The following is an 18,536-nucleotide window of genomic DNA, read 5'->3' on the forward strand; positions in this document are numbered from 1 at the left end:
GCCATCATGACTGAGATCTATACATATGTAAGCCTGATACATATATGCAAAATCCAAGTGGTACACAGGACACTGTGATACAAAGCAGAACACACTGTGTAACTATACATTTTTAAATCCCTTAACAGAATTTTCTTGAGAATCTTTGAATGAGTCGAGATGATGACATGATCAAAACCTTGTCTAGAAGTTCTTCCAGTGAATTGAATGGGATAACTGATTAACCTTGCATTTGATTAAATGAGGTGGTGACTAGGAATCCTGAATATAAATAGTCTGTTTTAGTGATCTGCAAATGTTTCACACTAGACATCATTTGGAAAACAGGCATCATCCCTCCAGATCAGAAATAATAGTTTTCAAAGAGATTGGCCTGTTTCAGCATAAAACAGGCAAATGGGAAGGGGAAGGAAAAAAACCCAATAAGAATTTCTGAAACTGAATAATTTCAGTTGCAGGGTTGTGGGAGGTGGAGTTAGAGTGTAATAGTGTGGCTTTCTGTCATCTACTAATCTGACCCCCCGCTACAGTCTCACAGTTTTCCGCAACTTCAATATTCTTGTGGCAGTACACTTATCTCCAGCAGTACATCTGAAGAATGGACTGACATCCATGGAAGCTCATGCTAAAATAAAACAGCGGGTCTCAAGGGTGCTACTTGATTTTTATTCCTCGCTTTTCCATCTCTTCTATAGATTCCACACAGGGTTTTTTAAAGCCTTCATTGCAGCCTTGTAAACTGATTGAAATGTTTTAATCAGTCTAACCAATGTTACAAATTTAATACAGTAGCTTGCACTTGACCAGTTTCAAATAGTGGATAGCTGTGGCAGCTAGTGGAAGTGTGCAGCTGCCAAAGCATAATACTGGAGACATTTGTTTTTTCTAAGCTGAGGGAAGGGCTTTTTTCTCTGACACTGGAGTGAAGGCACTCAGGAAGTAGTGCTGCTTCCAAGAACCTCTGGAGTTTGGAAAGAACATGGGGAGAGGCTCTAGCCCTCCTATACTCCATGTTTAATAGATAAATAGACAGAATCACTGCTAGCAAGCTTGTAGCTGATCTTATAGTTAAGAAACATAGTGCTTACATTACATCAAAGCTGATGGCGGAGATCACCAGCTCCTGTCACTCATAAAGAAAAGAGATTTAAACTTACCACCCAGCAGGCGTTTCCTAGATCAGCTATCTTCACTTTGAGCTTATCTGCATTCCCAGGCTCAAGTGGATTAAGGAGGAAATTTCCAGCAGCAGATTTTCCTAGATATAGCACGAAGAGTCCATTACCATCATATGGAGATAACTATCAACTGCCACACAAACTCAAAAAGCATTATTTTTCAGGTGAACACAAATAAGAGACAATGAGGAGCTCTGTTTTTTGTGATAAAAAGAAACTTTAGGCTCATATGCGCCCAACTCTTCTGCAACATACATTTATTTATTTATTTATTTATTTCCTCTATTTATACCCCTCCCTTCTCCACTCAAAGGGGAACTCAAGGCGGCCTATCAAAAACATCATACGATGCTAGCATCATAAAAACAACCATAGTACAAATTATTAAAAATTAAAACAACAATTAAAACAATTAAGACACATCAATTAAAACATGTCCATGAAGAGTTTGCTGAACCATCAAACTTTTAATTCAACTTATTAAGGGTGGTTTGAAACAAGCTAACTTCAAATCATGGTTAATTAAGCTGGCTTCTTTCAATGAAAAATAATTAAGATTATTCACAATTAACTCTACTGGGTGATCAGGCTATTATTTACACATCTCTTAACAGTATTCTATGTTAATGATGCAAATATTCAATTTTTTCCACTTTTGCCATGTTTTTAAATTTATTGGGCTATGTCATGTTATTGTAAGTTGTCTTGAGTCCCCATGGGGAGAAAGGCAAAATAGAAATAAAATTTATAATTATTATTATCATCATTATTTATCAATCTGCCTTTTTCCTTAGATTGCAAAAAATAATACTATGTATTGTCAAAGGCTTTCATGGCCAGGATCACTGGGCTGCTGTAAGCTTTTTGGGCTGTATGACAATGTTCAGAAGCATTCTCTCCTGACATTTCGCATGTATCTCTGAGGATGCCTGCCATAGATGCAGGCGAAAGGTCAGGAGAGAATGTTTCTGCAACATGGCCATACAGCCTGAAAAACTTACAGCAACCCAAAATAATATTAGCTTGCAGTACAAGGTCATAGTAAGCCTGAGATGATACATGTGAAGCAGTTTGAATACTTCTATGATCCTGAAACAATGCTGTGAAACCTAAGTTAACACTCAGGTGACTGCATGTCCCCATCCCACCAGAGGCTGCATTAGTACTAAGATTCCTGCACAAGCTCTTAATGCACTAGCTCTCCATGGTGGAATAAGATGTCAGGACCCCCTTTATATACACAGACATACAAACACACACTGCTGAGACCGGCCGGAATATCTCTGTCTTTCTTCTGTAGACTTAACTGTGCGGCCGGAGGTACACTTGTTTTCAGTAGCACATTAATGGTGGCAGAAATATTTCAGTGACGGCTACAAGTGAAGTCAGCAGGGACTGTGCATCCCTTCTTTAGCACAATTCTCCACAAAACCATACAATTTACAGAATGTAAGTTGCTGGACTCTCTTGCTGATAAGTGGAGTACCTTTATTATTCTCAGAAGATCCATTATTTTCATTCTCATCCTCAGAAGGTATTTCTGCCCTGATGCTCTCTTGTAAGTGGCTGATCTGCTGCTCACTGAGATACTGTTCATCATTTGAGGTCCCCTGGCATACCATGGCATCCAGCACCTCTGAAATTAAGGGCGCACAGATCTCGGATCCGGCCTCCTCTAATCTGTCCTCTGAGCCACCATTACTTTGGTTGTAAGCAGAGGTCTCATCCTCTTCTTGCTCCTGAGGGGGGCCACTGCAGTCATTGGCATTGTGAACATCTTCCTCAAGACTCACTGACACTTGATTGATGGAATCTGAGAAGGCAGTCATTTGTACCATTCCATTGCAATTGATTTCTGTTATGCATTTTTCAACCCCTTCCATTAAGATTGTTTGCTCAGATACAAGAGAAATATCATCTAGAGAAAAGGAGTGGGATGGAGGAAAGCGAGAAAGTAAAGCAAGGTCAATCACAAATGAAACCCACCATAGCTTAGTTGATCAGATATACAAATGCACCAGTCAAACAGCACTCAGTACTCCAGGTGATTTTGAGATTTGCCAAAGTAATTTAAAATTAAGATGCCCATCAAACATGCTGGGAAAATACGGAGCTAACTTTCCTGCTTATATGATAATGCTCAACACAATACAATGTAATCAATACATTATTGTGTTCTTCCCACATTTCAGAAATGTGCAACAACACCGATCTACAAACTTACTTAGCTTGTGACTACAAACAACTACCAAATACATCTAACAAATATAAGGATTTTAGAGAACAACACCTGTTTTTCCAGGTACACCTTCATCTGGGGGGCTCTCTTTCAAAAGCAGCTCAAGTGGCCTTGGAACTTCTTGCTGGTCTTCAGGCTGAGCTTCCAGAGGGCTTGCTTCCTTCTCCATTTCCTCAATTTCTTGTATCCGTTTCTCCAGCAGCTCTGCTTGTCGTTTCTGTTTCTTTTTCAATTTCTTTTTCTTATTTTTAGACATTTTATCAGCCTGTGGGTTAATTGCAAACACAAAAGCTCTCAGGCACCTGTTCCCCTACTGAACTTTAAATAAGACGAAGGGAAGATTAAAGAGGAAAGAAGAAAGGAATCTTTCTTGGATTACAGGTGCAAGAAGGAATATTTTCACTCTTACTATACAGGTCCGACGATGCTAACACTCTAAGTGCAATCCTTATAGTTCAATGATGCTTATTCTTAGTTAAAGCAGTATAGGATTTTAACCATAAGCAACTCTTTCAATCCTATTCATACTTCTGGTATGATATATGGTAAATAGCACTCCAAATGCACAATACAAAAGGATGACAAAAGGGAATACACAACGGTAACATCAGATATAGCTTCAAACCATGTTCTTAATTTTTAAAAAATAAAATGATGTATTGATGGGCTTTCAAAGATGTCTAAACAGGTTTCCAACACTTGTTGGAAATGTAAACAGCAAGTGGGGTACGTTTACTATATGGTAGACATGTAAACATGGTAAGAAATACTGGATTCAAATACCTAAGAATAATGGGGGGGGGGGGGGTGTTTAAGAAAGTAGTCAACATTGGGACGCCAAGAGGGTAAAACTTATGTTGATTTCTTTTGGCCAAGTGAAGACAGATTGGAGGGCATCTATTTTTGTCTTTCTGTTCTCTCTCCTTTTTTCTTAGCATTTTTTTGTGTTTCTACTCTATATTTCTTTTGTTGATTTACTTTTTTTGACTTTTAAAGTACCTTTTAAAACTTTTTAATAAAGTATTTTTTTTAAAAAGAAAGTGCATTTTATAAATACAGAATGAAGCTTCCAAAATGATTTTAACACATGCATTGCCACTTGTATTTAATTCTGCATGTGCTCAAGATATTTCAGAGTTTAAATTAAGAATATGGAGCCCCCGGTGGTGCAGTGTTGAAACCACTGAGCTGCTGACCTAAAGGTTGGCAGTTTGAATCCAGTGTGCAGGGTGAGCTCTGGCTGTTAGCCCAGCTTCTGCCAACCTAGCAGTTTGAAAACATGCAGATGTGAGTAGATCAATAGGTACCGCTCTGGTGGGGAGGAAATGGCACTCCATGCAGTCATGCTGGCCACATGGCCTTGGAGGCATCTACAGACAACGCTGACTCTTCAGCTTAGAAATGGAGATAAGCACCACCCTCTAGAGGCGGACACAACTAGCCTTAATGTCAGGGGAAACCTTTACCTTTTTAAAATTAAGAATATTCACATGGTACAGCCCTGTTCATAAAATACTTATATTGACACCCCCTCCTCCAATAGAATGAGACCAGGCCAAATCCCTATGTGATCCAGAATGCTGTTTAAGTGATTCAGAATGCTGTCTATAAAAACCATACATATTCATCAAAGGCAATTGCAATAACTGGGGGGGGGGGGGGGTGTTTGACAATTCTCTACACTAATAAAGCAAAGAGCACCAAATACCAGAACTGAAATAAATATGCTTATGGCAGCATGCTATGATTTAGTCTACAAAGCTAAGTAATTTTGACATCTAAACAAACATCTTAGGCCTTTGAATAAGCCTTTATATATTACCCAGTCTGCTCTGTCAAGATTATGTAAATCCAAATGCAAAGTATTATGCAATTCAAAAAGGAACAAATTACTATACTTACAGGTTTGGGCTGTGGTGCAGTACTCACTGTGAAAAGAGAAACACAATTAGTGTGATTGCAATCCTGTGTTGTAATAATGCTATCATAGCAGTATATGGGACATCATCTTCTAAAGTCAGCAGAACACAATTTCTTCAATAATAATGTACTATACAAAAAACAAAAAAAGCTCTAGCAAACTATATTATCAAATTTCATTTTATCAGGACTTAAATAATCTCTGGAATATTAAAAACCTTTGTCTAACACTAGACTTTTCCTATATGAGAAGAATGAACTTAACTGCAAAGTTTTCAGGATGGCAATAACGTTATTGATTCTAAGGCCACGTAAGTGCCATGGCACTAAGATTATAGATGTAAATTATTAATAAATTCAGAGATATTCAAGGGTCATTGCTCCTGACTTTTCAGTGTCATTCTGAAGCAACATCTCCCATTTAAGTCACTACCCAGATCTAGCCATCTCTTCTGTACTCTTACCATTTCTACATAGTCATGGGAATGATCTTTACGAAAAATGTAAACCAGTCAAGGGTACATTTACCCCAATTAAAATCAGTTTGATTTCTCACTAACATCTAGAATTAAGAAGTCATTGGTGGCAAATTGAACTTCCACATTTAGTTCACGAATAGAAAGAAAAACCATGATAACCTAACTGGTAAAGGAAATGTTAAATTTAAGTATTGGTGAGCATTCCTGGTCATGAGCTACTTTTTTTGGTTGTTGCGGGGGTCAGAATTCCATTCAATGATTTAAATTCTGATAGCCTAAAATTTCAATTACATAATAGAGTAAGCCAAATATGCCCATCACCAATACTGAATCAGATGGTTCTTGTTCTAGTTGCCATCTGAAGAGAGGTTTGAAAGACAAATGGAACTGAACACCATTGGCGGTTCAACTCACTGTTGATCAGCTTCAAGATTTAAAAGTCATGCCACTTATGCCAATAGTCTTCTCTTCACTGTTGCTATTTCCAACACTGTTGCAGGTAAAATCTGATAATGTAAACACTCCTGGGGATCAGGCAAACCAAGCTAACTCTATCACAAGATACTTGAGAATCTCAACTGACTAACTGATACCATTTCTGAAGACATCACTCTGGTAAATCTTGAGATGGGGTGAGAACATAGGGAAATGCTAGATGATATGACATGGAGCTCAGCTCAGCTTATATACACTATGATGATGCTCCAGTAGCATCCATTACTGTTTGACCCTGCTTTGTCTTGCAAGACAGGGACACTTACAACAGTAAAATAGGCTAATAGCCCTTGTATCTATTAACAGAAATGTTGAAAAGAATATATATGTCCCTGGGAGAATACAAAAAAGATTAATACAAAGTACATCTTATATAATTACTTCACTGCAGAATCTCTCAAAATGGAATTCTACAGAAGCACTTTTACACTGTTTTTCACAACTTGCTTATATATCAGATAAGAAACAGTATGTTAAATATATATATTCATTTCAGTTTACTTTCTACTACTTCTCATAGAAAAGTTTGTCTAACAGAAAACATACGTATTCCATATTAATAATGCTCAGAGATCCAGACACAGTCAAATCCTAACTAATCACTCAGAAGGAGCTAATTTTAGAGGAACAGAGACAAGAAAAAAATGTACCTGCAGAGCCTGAAGGAGGGGGTGCTCCAGATCTCTGCCACTCTGTTGCTTCAGCAGCCAATCTGCGGATGTATTGGTCATTAACACACAGCAAAATGTTTTCTGGTTTAATATCAGTATGGATGATTCGACATTTAGCATGTAAATAATCCAGGCCTTGCAAAACCTACAAGAGGAAGAAAATGGGCATTTAGGTGACATAAATGATCAGTGGTGAAAATTATAATGAGAAGTCAGAACACAGTATGTATTATCAGAAGGAAAAATGTCTTTAGAGCTAAAAAGTGAAGTGGGTCATCAGTGTGTGCAAGTGGATTATCAGTGGAAAGATACCTCCTGCTAAACCAAAGGCATCTGACAAGGGGAATGTGTGCCAATACTCTTAGAGGGGGCACTGGGTTGAAAATCATGCAGACCTTCAGAAATTGTTGGACTGCGTATTCCAGCAGCCCTAGCATCCACCCATAATGTGGAAGATTGGGAGCTGCAGTCAACCACCATCTGGAGGACCATATGATTTTGACTCCTGGCCTGGGTTAAAGCAAATGAAAACAGTCATGGCTAACATACTCATGAGGTCCTGTTCCACTGCTTTTTTGGAATTTTGCACATAAAACGGCATAATTTTTAGAGGAACTGCGCTTCTGCATAATTTGGGATATTCTAGGGTAAGCGGCCCTTTTGTGTAATTCCAAAGCAATCAAAACAGCAACAATGATTTTGCTTTTAGAATGATGAATCTAAGTAGACAATATTAAAAGAATTAGCTACATATTTACAACAACTAATTTCTTTCTATCTAAATACTGCATAAAAGTGTTCTGATTTTTTTTCTTAGGATTTTAAAGCACATGAACAAGATTAATATCAAAATCTCACTGAAGTTTAGATGTATTCCATTGGTATGAATGCAGCAAAACTTATAACGGTTGCCTTTTTTGGATCGGGATTTCTAGAACTATGGAGAGTTCCTAGAAGTTGTGGTTCAAAAAGTTATTTATCCAAGTTTTGGCAGCAAGATGAAATATTATAGACTCTAGTCACACAGCTAAATGAGCACAATTTGAATGAGCACCATACATCTGACAACATATACTTTATAACCATGTTAAAATTGAAAATCACTCTATTTTAATTTTTTTTAATTGACAACATGTAGCTTTTAACAAAATGAGTCCTAAATTGTCAAATAGAGGAAGAACATACTTGCTGGATTATCCTTTTTACACAAAGAAGCGGAAGTCCCTGATAATTCGATTTGATGATCCATTTCAGAAGATGGTGTCCAATAACTTCAAAAACCATACAAATATCTGTAGATGAGTCAAGGCTGAAATTCCTGGGATTTCTACAATCTGCATCACTGCTGAAAATATGGTAATTTAGTACAAGAAAAAGCAAGGTAAAAACTTTATTACGGTCCATGGACCCACAATGGTTAAAAGAAACCAAATGATCCTTTTCCTTAGATTGCCTGCATGTTGTTCCCCAGAGTTATGTTTCCTTTGTAACCAAATCTGTTCAGTAACTATGGGTGGTGCAGAAATTTCTTAAGGCAATATAACACAACTAAATTAAAAAAAAAACATTGGAAGACAACCCAATCATCTCCCTCAAAAAATACTGTCATTTTTCAAAAGCGTCATTCTCAATATATAATTTGTGTGTGTGTGTGTGTGTGTGTGTGTGTGTGTGTGTGTGAGAGAGAGAGAGAGAGAGAGAGAGAGAGAGAGCAGATAAGATCATACCACCCATAGGCAGAACAGGATGAGCTAGCTACACAAGCCACAACTGATGCCCTGCAGATCATAGGAAACCCCAGGGATGCAGCAATTTCTTTATTGCTCATTTTTATGGATTAAGATTGGAGAAACTGCAATTTGATCTCCCACTGCCGTAACAACAACTGCTTCTTATGACTTAAAAAAACTTTCCCGCTTTACACAAAGGATACGGGATCCATTCACTCCTGATATTTTAAAATCATCTAATAGCTGAACCACCCTCTCTCTGTTTGGGTCATCGGGGTCTGTGTTCCGGACCTGTATGGGGAAAGCCAAACAACACAAAAATCAGTTCATAGTCATTCTCTCTTCACCAAGGCGCATCCTTTTCCCTTTCATTTTGGAAACTAAAAGTTAACATTTCTACTTATTCTATGAACACATTAATTTCTATGAACATATTAATCTTGCATTGGTCTCCAAATGGAAAAAAAACAAAAACAGGTTTAATTCATCCCTAAACTAAAACTGTTTTGGAACCTGCATTGATACAGGTGCATTTCTTGGGCCTGTGCTTCCCCTTCATGAGCCCCTCCTTTTAAATTACTTTGAAATTTACTACTGGATTCAAGGGAATAAAATTACAATAAGCTACATTAATGTGAAAATAGAATGCCTACAATTAATAAACACAAAGATCAAGCCTTTAAGCCTATTTAAAGGATTACAAGACCTATGCCTAAATGGCTAAAGTCCCAGCAGGGAGAACCCTCCCTCCATACCAGTTACTACTACTACTACTATGGACTCAGAGGAAAAGAAGGTCAACCAGCATTTGTTGGACTTAATCCTTTTTCCCTTTTCTGTGTCTTTTTAAATTTTAAACCTGAGGGCAGGGTACTGTCAAAGTAACAATTTGGACACTTCTCTGGGAACTTTATTGGTGAAAGGGTATAGTACAAATATTTGAAATATAGAGTGTAGTTAATTCCAGGATCTTTTAAACTACCCCAGACATTGAGGTAAAATGCTTTACAGATTTTTAAAAAATGTCTAATCTCTACACTATGGCTGAAACCCAACATTGTTTGTCAGCCGCTCTCCTCCATCTCAGCTTTTTCCATCACCTGAAAATCAGATTTTGGTGGAGGTGATTCCAGTATTTCAGAAATTGTTTTGCTGTTGTATAGGAGACAATAAGGGAAAGAGGATCAATCCTATTAGATTCTGCTGAATCCTCTTATATTGCTAGAAAACAATTACTGGACCTTCACTTCAATTACAAAACAAAGATTCCACAGGCTTTGAGGTGCACTGACACTGTAGAAATAATGAAGTTTCATACCACATTAATTGTCATGGCCAAATGTCTTAGAATTGCCAATTTACGGCCTTTAGCCCTCTCTGCCAAAGAATACTGGTATCATGTTGTCGAAGGCTTTCATGGTCAGAATCTCTGAAAACAGGGGAATTACAGACATGAAACATCAGGAGATAATGCTTCCAATAACCCAGTACTGGCATCTCGCAAAACTACAGCTCCCAGGATTCCACAGTATTAAGCCATGGCAATTGAAGTGGTAGAAAACTGCATAATTTTATCATATATATGAACACTAAAATCATATCCTGATATTTTAAAGGCTTTAACATTTTGCATACTCACAGACTTCAGCAGCTTGATTTCATCCAGTGCTGTTTCTGTGTAGTTTTCAGCACTTTTTACAACTTTCATTGCAACAAACCTCTTTGCCCTAAACAGAAATCAAATTTAGTACAAAATTGTTCTGGGGAACCAAGAATCATCAACATAAGATGTAAGTTCTGAATGTTAAGGACACTTGATGAAAGAAATAATATACATTTATGAATATGATCCATTTCTTTATACAACTTGAACATAATACTGTTGCTATTATATTACAAGATGTAGTAGATAATTGCTTTAAATGTGACAACAAGAAGAAACTTGATGAGGAAAACTTTCATATTCTTAAGTCCTGAATGGTATCTTCCGCAATAAGAAGAAATTCCATCCAAATAGCAAAGACTTACTGGATATCCCAGGATAGCCACACTGTGGAAAAGTGTCCCCATCCCAGCTTCCGGATCACATGGTACCTTCCATTAAACAAGTCTCCTATTTTTACAAGATGATAGCCTCCTAAGAAATGGGGGGAAAAAGAGTTATTCTATTAATAATCACAGTGGCACTGAAAAACTCACAGGTCAGACTACTAATTCTTATAAGCTTTAAGCTTCAAAAATGAACATTCTACCCAGAATATGCTTCTTGTTGCAGGTATCCGAACTGACATAAAGGATTAAGAATTTACAAACTGGAATGCTGAATTTTCAAGATTTATTTGGAGAGGGAAGAAATCTAGAATAAAGATGAAAAATCTACAAGATACTAAACAAAGAGGAGGACTGGCCCTCCCAAATCTAAAATAACATAGAGAAGCAGCTATATTGAATTGGCTAAAAGAATGGAGCCATCCTGACAATCAAAGCCTCATAATTCTTGAAGGAAGAGGTTTAAAATCTGGCTTACATGCATACTTAATTTATGGAAAAGTAGCAGAAGATCCAAACTTTAATGAACATCCAATTAGGAAAATCTTAATGAAAACTTGGAACAAGCATAAAAGAAAGTTTTATACAAAAATACCACAATGGACTTTGATTCAGGAAGCCTTCAAAAGTGGAAATTCCAAGCATAATAAAAGATGGCCAAAATCTGCAGATATAAAGAAAAACATGGGACAAGCTCCAACTGAAAACAAGGTCAGAAATAAACCAACAGGGCTACAACCTGAACTGATTTGATTATGCACAAATACATTATCAATACCAAAAAGATGTACAGACAGTATTTGAAGAAGAAAAAAAAGATCTTGACAAAATACTGCAATTAAGAAATAAACTAAGTTCTACAATCTCCTGCTAAAATTACACACAGAAGATGAAGATGCCAAGGAATGTGTAATAAAATGGGCCAAAATACTGGTCATTTAATCAGCTTAGATGAGTGGAAACACCTCTGGAGAGTAAAAATAAAAATATTCAGAAATTATTCACTTCTGGAAAGTTTCTATAGAATAGTTTATCAATCTTATATGACACCTGTCAATATAGCCAAATGAAGCCACAATTGAAAAATACTTGTTGGGATTGCAAATAAGCAACTGGATCATTTTTTCCACAAGTGGTAGTCCTGCAATAAGGCAAAATACTTTTGGATTGAGATCCATAAAACTTTCGAAAAAGGATTAAAGCTTAAAATACCCATAAACCCAGAAGCATTTCTACTAGGAATAACAGACAGATCACTTTTGAAGACACATGACAAACTCTTCACCCTGATGACAGCTGCTACGGGAATCGTTTATGCGTCGACTTAGAAATTGGAGGAAACACAGGAAATGAAGGAATAGATTGTGAAAGTGGCAGAGGTGGCTGAGATGGAAATTCTGTTGGGATATCTTCAATCAAAAGACCCTTTACAGTTTGGGAAGGACTGGGAAGCCTTTAAAGTTTCTAGAAGGAAATGCTATTTTAACTTGGGGATTTCATACTTAAAATGGAAAGTTTGACTATTATAAAACCTAAATTTCCAACATATTGTCCCTCTTGAAGAAAGACATGAAGAACCCTTTGGAATTATTTGGTGTGACTTTCTCTTCCATAATATACGTATTTCTGTACTTCTCAGGGAAAGCAGAAATTTATGTTTTAAAATTAAAATGTTAGGAAGTAATGTTTGTGACATTTAATTATGAGAAACATCAGATATGGCATTTTTGTTCTAGGACTTCAATGAAATGATCAGTTTGTGTTTTCCATTAGTAATAGTTATCAGTATTTGCCTAACAGTAGCCATAAAGAAAATATGAAAGTTTACATGTTGTGTTTTACCTCTAGAGTAAGTTTGCAAATGTGGTATTGGAAATGAAGTCCTACACCAAGGTAGGCATTGTATGATTCTGTTTCCTGGAAAAGCATTAATGCCTTCCAGGGAAACGGAATTAAATAGTGCTAAAATCAAGATTTCGAAATCTAAAATCAAAAATTGGAAGTGTTTTACTTTGCTTGATTGTGCCATGTTTAACTTATTTTAAAAATAATAACTATTTACTTTTAAGTAAGAATTACTTACTCACAGGGAGATTTACTGTTATGCTCTCAGGTTACAGATATATATATATATATAGAGAGAGAGAGAGAGATTGGTAATTTCTTCATTTTGAAATTACGCAAGTAATGTTCAACAGCTTATCAAACAAGAAAAGCAGTTACAATGTAAATTAGGTGATCTATTTTCTTTCTCAAGTGTTGGAGCACCAACAACCCTACAAAGTGCTGTCTCTCCCTTCAGACTGGTTGCAAAGAGAATAAGCAGAGCAGAATGGCTATCTGCATGTGAAACTGCCCGATTAAGAAAATCAACCTACTGATTTATCTAGCAAAAACACATTCTAATTGAGAAAACCACCCTCAAACCTAGTACTAAAAGAATTAAAACTGTAAGATTAGAAGTATTCAAGTACATTTTGTGTGATGGCTTACTATAACCAGCAACTATGGCAGTCCTTTTGTTCTCTAGGGGGATGAGTATGCTAACATGCTATAGCCTTCATGTGTATGTGCCACTTGCTGCCCAACCAGACAAACACTGATGCATCCTGCAAATGTGATGTTATGTCCCTTTCCAGTTGACATTTATAATGTCTACCTCTCAGGGTTCAGAAGACCAGGTCGTTATTCTGCTGACTTCTTCACAAGATGCTGAGAACATGAAAAACTAAAGCACAGTCATGTTCTTTAATAATGTCATCTCAAGCAGGCCCTAAGAGTACCCTAACAGTCTTAGCCATCAGAAAACAATGGTTTGCTTCTTAATGTGCTTGGAACTAAGGTCATATTTGAAATCGATCCACACTGTGAACTCCTATATTTTTTTCTACTATTTTGTACATAGCTGAGTTCTCACTGATTAAGAAAGCTAATACTAAGGGACACTATTAATTCCTACCTCTGTTCTTAGACCTTGATCAATATCTAAATAAATTAAGGTAGATACATGGTTAGAGGAATTGCAAGGGACATCAAGGAAAGACTTATTTGCAAAGACAAATAAGTCTTTCCTTGATATTTATATCTGAATTAAAATTAAAGGTATACTTCAGTTAACAAATGTAACAAATCTCCCTCCGCACCATTACACCTTTTAACAGAAAATTTGGTGCTATAAGCAAAACAAAACAAAACAAAATGTTGAAATAATAAGAGATGTGTTAACACAGTTCAATGTGTTTCAATGAAAGTGTTAGACAAAACTAGTAACATATACATGTGAAATAAAGCAAGCAGATCAAATAAGGTTTGTATTAAGAAAAGAAAGACAGTTTAAATCTTGTGAAAACAATTTGAATGTTTCTTCCAAAAGGCATTCAAGGAAGACTCTTTCTTTCATCAGCTTTCTTATGATTTCTATTTTGGTAGCCAAACTTACAGATTTATGTTGTTTTTAAAAACATCCTAGGATAGGTGAAGAAGCAGGCTTGTCTGCTCTTTGTTTTGCTGTTCACACTTGTTCAGTAAAGGATTCTGGAGACAGCTGCTGTTTACACTGTCTGTTGCAGGCACATACCACTTATCAGGTTAGGCTAAAATATAACCCCACTCTTCCATCTGTAGTTTTACCACATCGATGACTGCACACATGCTGATACATACAACCTGATATCGAAAGTCTATTTCACCCACTCATCCCCACCCACCTCAATGCAAAATTTCCATCTAGACAGAAAATGTGAAGAAAAGGAGGAATGGGAAAACAAAGACTTTGCGAAATAGGAATTTTGCTATCAGAAACTTTGCTAACTGAGATATGTCTGAATAACATACACAAATTCTCTTTAAAGAAGTCCCATAAACCACTACAGTAAAGGAAAATCGCTTTTGAAAGAGTTATCATTGGGAAATGGTGTCTCCACTGAAGCTTTATTACCAATACTGTTTCCAAAGCAGGCCATATTTTTAAAAATCCAACTGTCACAGGGGTACAAAGTAAGGTGAAATCTTATGAACAGGGGCACAGACTGCAAAACAAACACCACTTCCCTATGCCATCCAAAGCTTGCATGCATGCATGCATAACATATAATTAGAGAGAGAGAGAGAGAGAGAGAGAGACTTAAAAATGGATCTGTACTGACTTACAAACAAACCTACTGAATCTATATTGTTCGTAACTTGGGACTGTCTGTATTCCACCTTTTAACCTAGTTGTCACATTACCGTCATGTTTGGCTTTCACCTATCATCACACATCAGTCAAAAACATGCTTTCACAAATGCTAGCAAACAATCATGTGTTCTCACAAAGTTTGGAATTCTGAAGGATGGTTGCAGTCATGCTATATACATAATGTGAGATTTAGACCCACAAGTCTGTTATCTATCCCAGAGATTGATCTTACTAACTCCTGTTTGAAGTCTATCACTACCGAAAATGAGGCTGTGACCCTCCTTGTGAAAGAGAACTATTATAAAATATGTTCTTCTTTCTTCTTTCTTAGGCGATCCCTCGCTCTCAGAGGATGATTGTCTTCCAGTGTTCTTGTGGGTCCATATGTGGCTGTGAAGCCCTATTCTTGCTCTACATCTTCTTCCGCAGTGAGGGCATTGGTTTCCAGGTGGAAGGCGGTCTCGGTCGGGGTTGGCTTGACGCACCTTCCTCTTGGCACGCTTCTCCCTTTCGCCCTCCATTCGTGCCTCTTCAAACTCTGCAGCACTGCTGGTCACAGCTGACCTCCAGCAGGAGCGGTCAAGGGCTAGGGCTTCCCAGTTCTCAGTGTCTAAGCCAGAGCTTTTAAGGTTAGCTTTGAGCCCATCTTTAAATCTCTTTTCCTGTCCACCAATATTCCATTTTCCGTTCTTGAGTTCGGAGTAGAGCGACTGCTTTGGCAGACGGTGGTCGGGCATCCGGACAACGTGGCCGGTCCAGCGGAGTTGATGGCGGAGGACCATCGCTTCAATGCTGGTGGTCTTTGCTTCTTCCAACATGCTGACGTTTGTCCGCCTGGCTTCCCAAGAGATTTGCAGGATTTTCCAGAGGCAGCGCTGATGGAATCGTTCCAGGAGTTGCATGTGACGTCTGTAGACAGTCCACGTCTCACAGGCATATAGCAGGGTTGGGAGGACAATAGCTCTATAAACAAGCACCTTGGTATCCCTACGGATGTCCCGGTCCTCAAACACTCTCTGCTTCATTTGGAAAAATGCTGCACTTGCAGAGCTCAGGCGGTGTATTTCGGTGTCGATGTTGACTTTGGTGGAGAGGTGGCTGCCAAGGTAGCGGAAATGATCAACATTTTTTAATGTTACACCATTAAGCTGTATCACTGGCATTGGAGAGGGGTTGGTTGGTGTCTGCTGGAACAGCACCTTGTTTTTTTCAATGTTCAATGACAGGCCAAGCTTCTCATATGCTTCTGCGAAGGTGTTTAGAGTGGCTTGTAGATCTTCTTCTGAATGCGCACAGACGACGTTGTCATCAGCATACTGGAGTTCTATAACAGGTGTTGTTGTAACCTTGGTTTTGGCTTTCAGTCTGCTGAGGCTTAATAGCTTGCCATCTGTCCGATAGATGATTTCCACTCCGGTGGAAGGCTTCCCATCAACAAGATGAAGTATCATAGCAATGAAGATGGAGAATAGAGATGGGGCAATAACACATCCCTGTTTGACACCGGATTCCACTTTAAATGGGTCACTTTGGGAGCCACTGCTGTCCAAAACTGTTGCTATCATGTCATCATGAACGAGCCGCAGGATGTTCACAAATTTGTTAGGGCACCCAATTTTTTGGAGGATGGTCCAGAGAGCGCTGCGATTCACTGTGTCGAATGCCTTTGCAAAGTCGATGAATGCCAGGTACAGAGGTTGATTTTGTTTGTATAAAATATGGGGGGGGGGGGGGAATCTTCTCTACACCGACATGTCACATCAGCAATTTAAGAAAGGGATTAATGCCAGGGTAGAAATTATGGGATTCCAGATGCCGTTAAATAGCCCCATCAGCCCCAACTGAGATACCAAATAATCATGGGTAATGACAGCTACAGTCTACCTTCACTGCAGGAATGTCATCCTATCAAGAGATCACCTGTCAAGTGTAAGGAGTAAGGAAGGACAGAATCATAATGGCTGATGCCATGCAAGTCACCCGTAACATAAAAAGGGGGAAAATATTGACAGAGGGTATTACTGAGGGGGGGGGGGGGTGTCTCCATATTTTACCAAGAGAACACACATTTCCTAAGCTACCTGTAACTAACATTGCTTCACAACGCACAAAACAAAAATCACCCCAAATTAACAGCTTTAGTCAGAAATAACTGGGCTTCCTTCCTTTGTGAGGAGAATGGAGCAATCAGTTCCAGGACTCTGACAGACACTATCTCAGAAAAATAATATCTCTATTCACCATATCAGTATTTTTGACACAACCCTTAACATTCACAGCTTTATCAGTAAACTCTTTATATAGCTTTAGTGGGAGGAAATCCAACCAAATTTGCCACTTTAGTTTTATGACTTCTTCTTAAGATATAATTTTCCTTTCTACCACACAATTTCAAATATGTAAGCAACAAGGGGGCGTGCTTTGAATACAATCTTTTTTTTCTGATTACATCTGATAGCCACCACCTCTATGACTCACAAAAGCAATACATCAATTCTAATCACTCAACTGCATCATACACCTACACATTTTTCATGTTAATATTGAATTCTATGTCTAGCATAGAAATGGAGCAGTTGAACATATTTCAGGCCCTCTGAAGCTAGCCTCTATGTTTATATGCTGGGCATAAAGATGAGTATATAATAAATAAGGATACTAAAAAAGGATATTGAAAAATACATGAACCAAACATATTCCTTCTTCTATTACAAACAGGATTATGTATAATCAGATAGATTACAAACTGCATAAATGAACTTCCCTTTCCATCTGCAAAGTGAATTGACTTAGTAGACTATGTAGCTAGAATACCAAAAAGGTTTATAGGCTTAATTACTGATCTCATATGAGGGCATTAAAGGTTTGGGGTTATTTGGGGGGGGGGGGGGGCAATGACTTCACTAACCTTTACAATAATCATTGGGATCTTCCTGTTCATCATCATCTGATCCCCGGATTTCCTCTTCTTGTTCAGGTTGATCATTCTCTGTAATGGTAGCAGGTCCTCGATGCTGAGTTTCAGGCCTGTGACACATACATTTATAAACCAAGATTTACTGAATGCAAATACTGGAGGGAAGAAAGAAGATACTAAGACAAAATGCTTTTTCAGAATGGATACTATTTTTTTGTATCACATCCATATAAATCACAACCATGTTAAATTGGGCAGAACACACTACCTCACCAAAATCACTCAACTCATGATCCATTAGATTGTACAGTGATCTCCATATGTGCATTAAACCTTGCACCCACTTTCCTCTGAAAATTGGACAACATTTTCAGAAGCATTTTGAAAGCACTTCAAACGAAAAACCATCAGTTGCTTGACTAGCAATGAAGTCTACTGTATGTTTACATCACTGAAACCTTCATAGTTCTGAAAACTGTTTGATTAAGAGTAAGTAGAGATGTCTTACATAACTCTGAAAATGCAACCTGCTTTATCATGGATTCAGTGTGGATGGGAAATTCTGAGATTCAGGGCTAATTTCTGTACTGATATCTCTTTTGATGGCTTTCTGGCAGAATGAGTGAAAGATGTTCTTGTAACAAGGCAGAATTCCAATTTGTCTAAAGAAAGCAGTTGTTA

The 18,536-nt window shown here is 37.8% G+C and overlaps 1 protein-coding gene across 2 annotated transcripts in view; it reads right to left on the reverse strand.

Annotated features, from left to right (window-relative positions):
• The window catches only part of SRPK1 (SRSF protein kinase 1), a 38,347-nt gene that overhangs the window by 5,887 nt on the left and 13,924 nt on the right, over nucleotides 1-18,536 (reverse strand). For both annotated transcript variants that reach the window (XM_060773185.2, XM_067467976.1), the window contains exons 3-12: nucleotides 17,847-17,965; nucleotides 10,741-10,849; nucleotides 10,352-10,439; nucleotides 8,916-9,003; nucleotides 8,168-8,274; nucleotides 6,962-7,127; nucleotides 5,320-5,345; nucleotides 3,469-3,682; nucleotides 2,665-3,096; nucleotides 1,158-1,258 (exon numbers count right to left, since the gene is read on the reverse strand). In XM_060773185.2, coding sequence (XP_060629168.2) covers nucleotides 1,158-1,258; nucleotides 2,665-3,096; nucleotides 3,469-3,682; nucleotides 5,320-5,345; nucleotides 6,962-7,127; nucleotides 8,168-8,274; nucleotides 8,916-9,003; nucleotides 10,352-10,439; nucleotides 10,741-10,849; nucleotides 17,847-17,965 — 1,450 coding nt within the window. The remainder of the gene's footprint in view (nucleotides 1-1,157; nucleotides 1,259-2,664; nucleotides 3,097-3,468; nucleotides 3,683-5,319; nucleotides 5,346-6,961; nucleotides 7,128-8,167; nucleotides 8,275-8,915; nucleotides 9,004-10,351; nucleotides 10,440-10,740; nucleotides 10,850-17,846; nucleotides 17,966-18,536) is intronic.

The sequence above is a fragment of the Anolis sagrei genome, chromosome 4, assembly GCF_037176765.1.
Source record: "Anolis sagrei isolate rAnoSag1 chromosome 4, rAnoSag1.mat, whole genome shotgun sequence".
NCBI lineage: Eukaryota > Metazoa > Chordata > Lepidosauria > Squamata > Dactyloidae > Anolis > Anolis sagrei.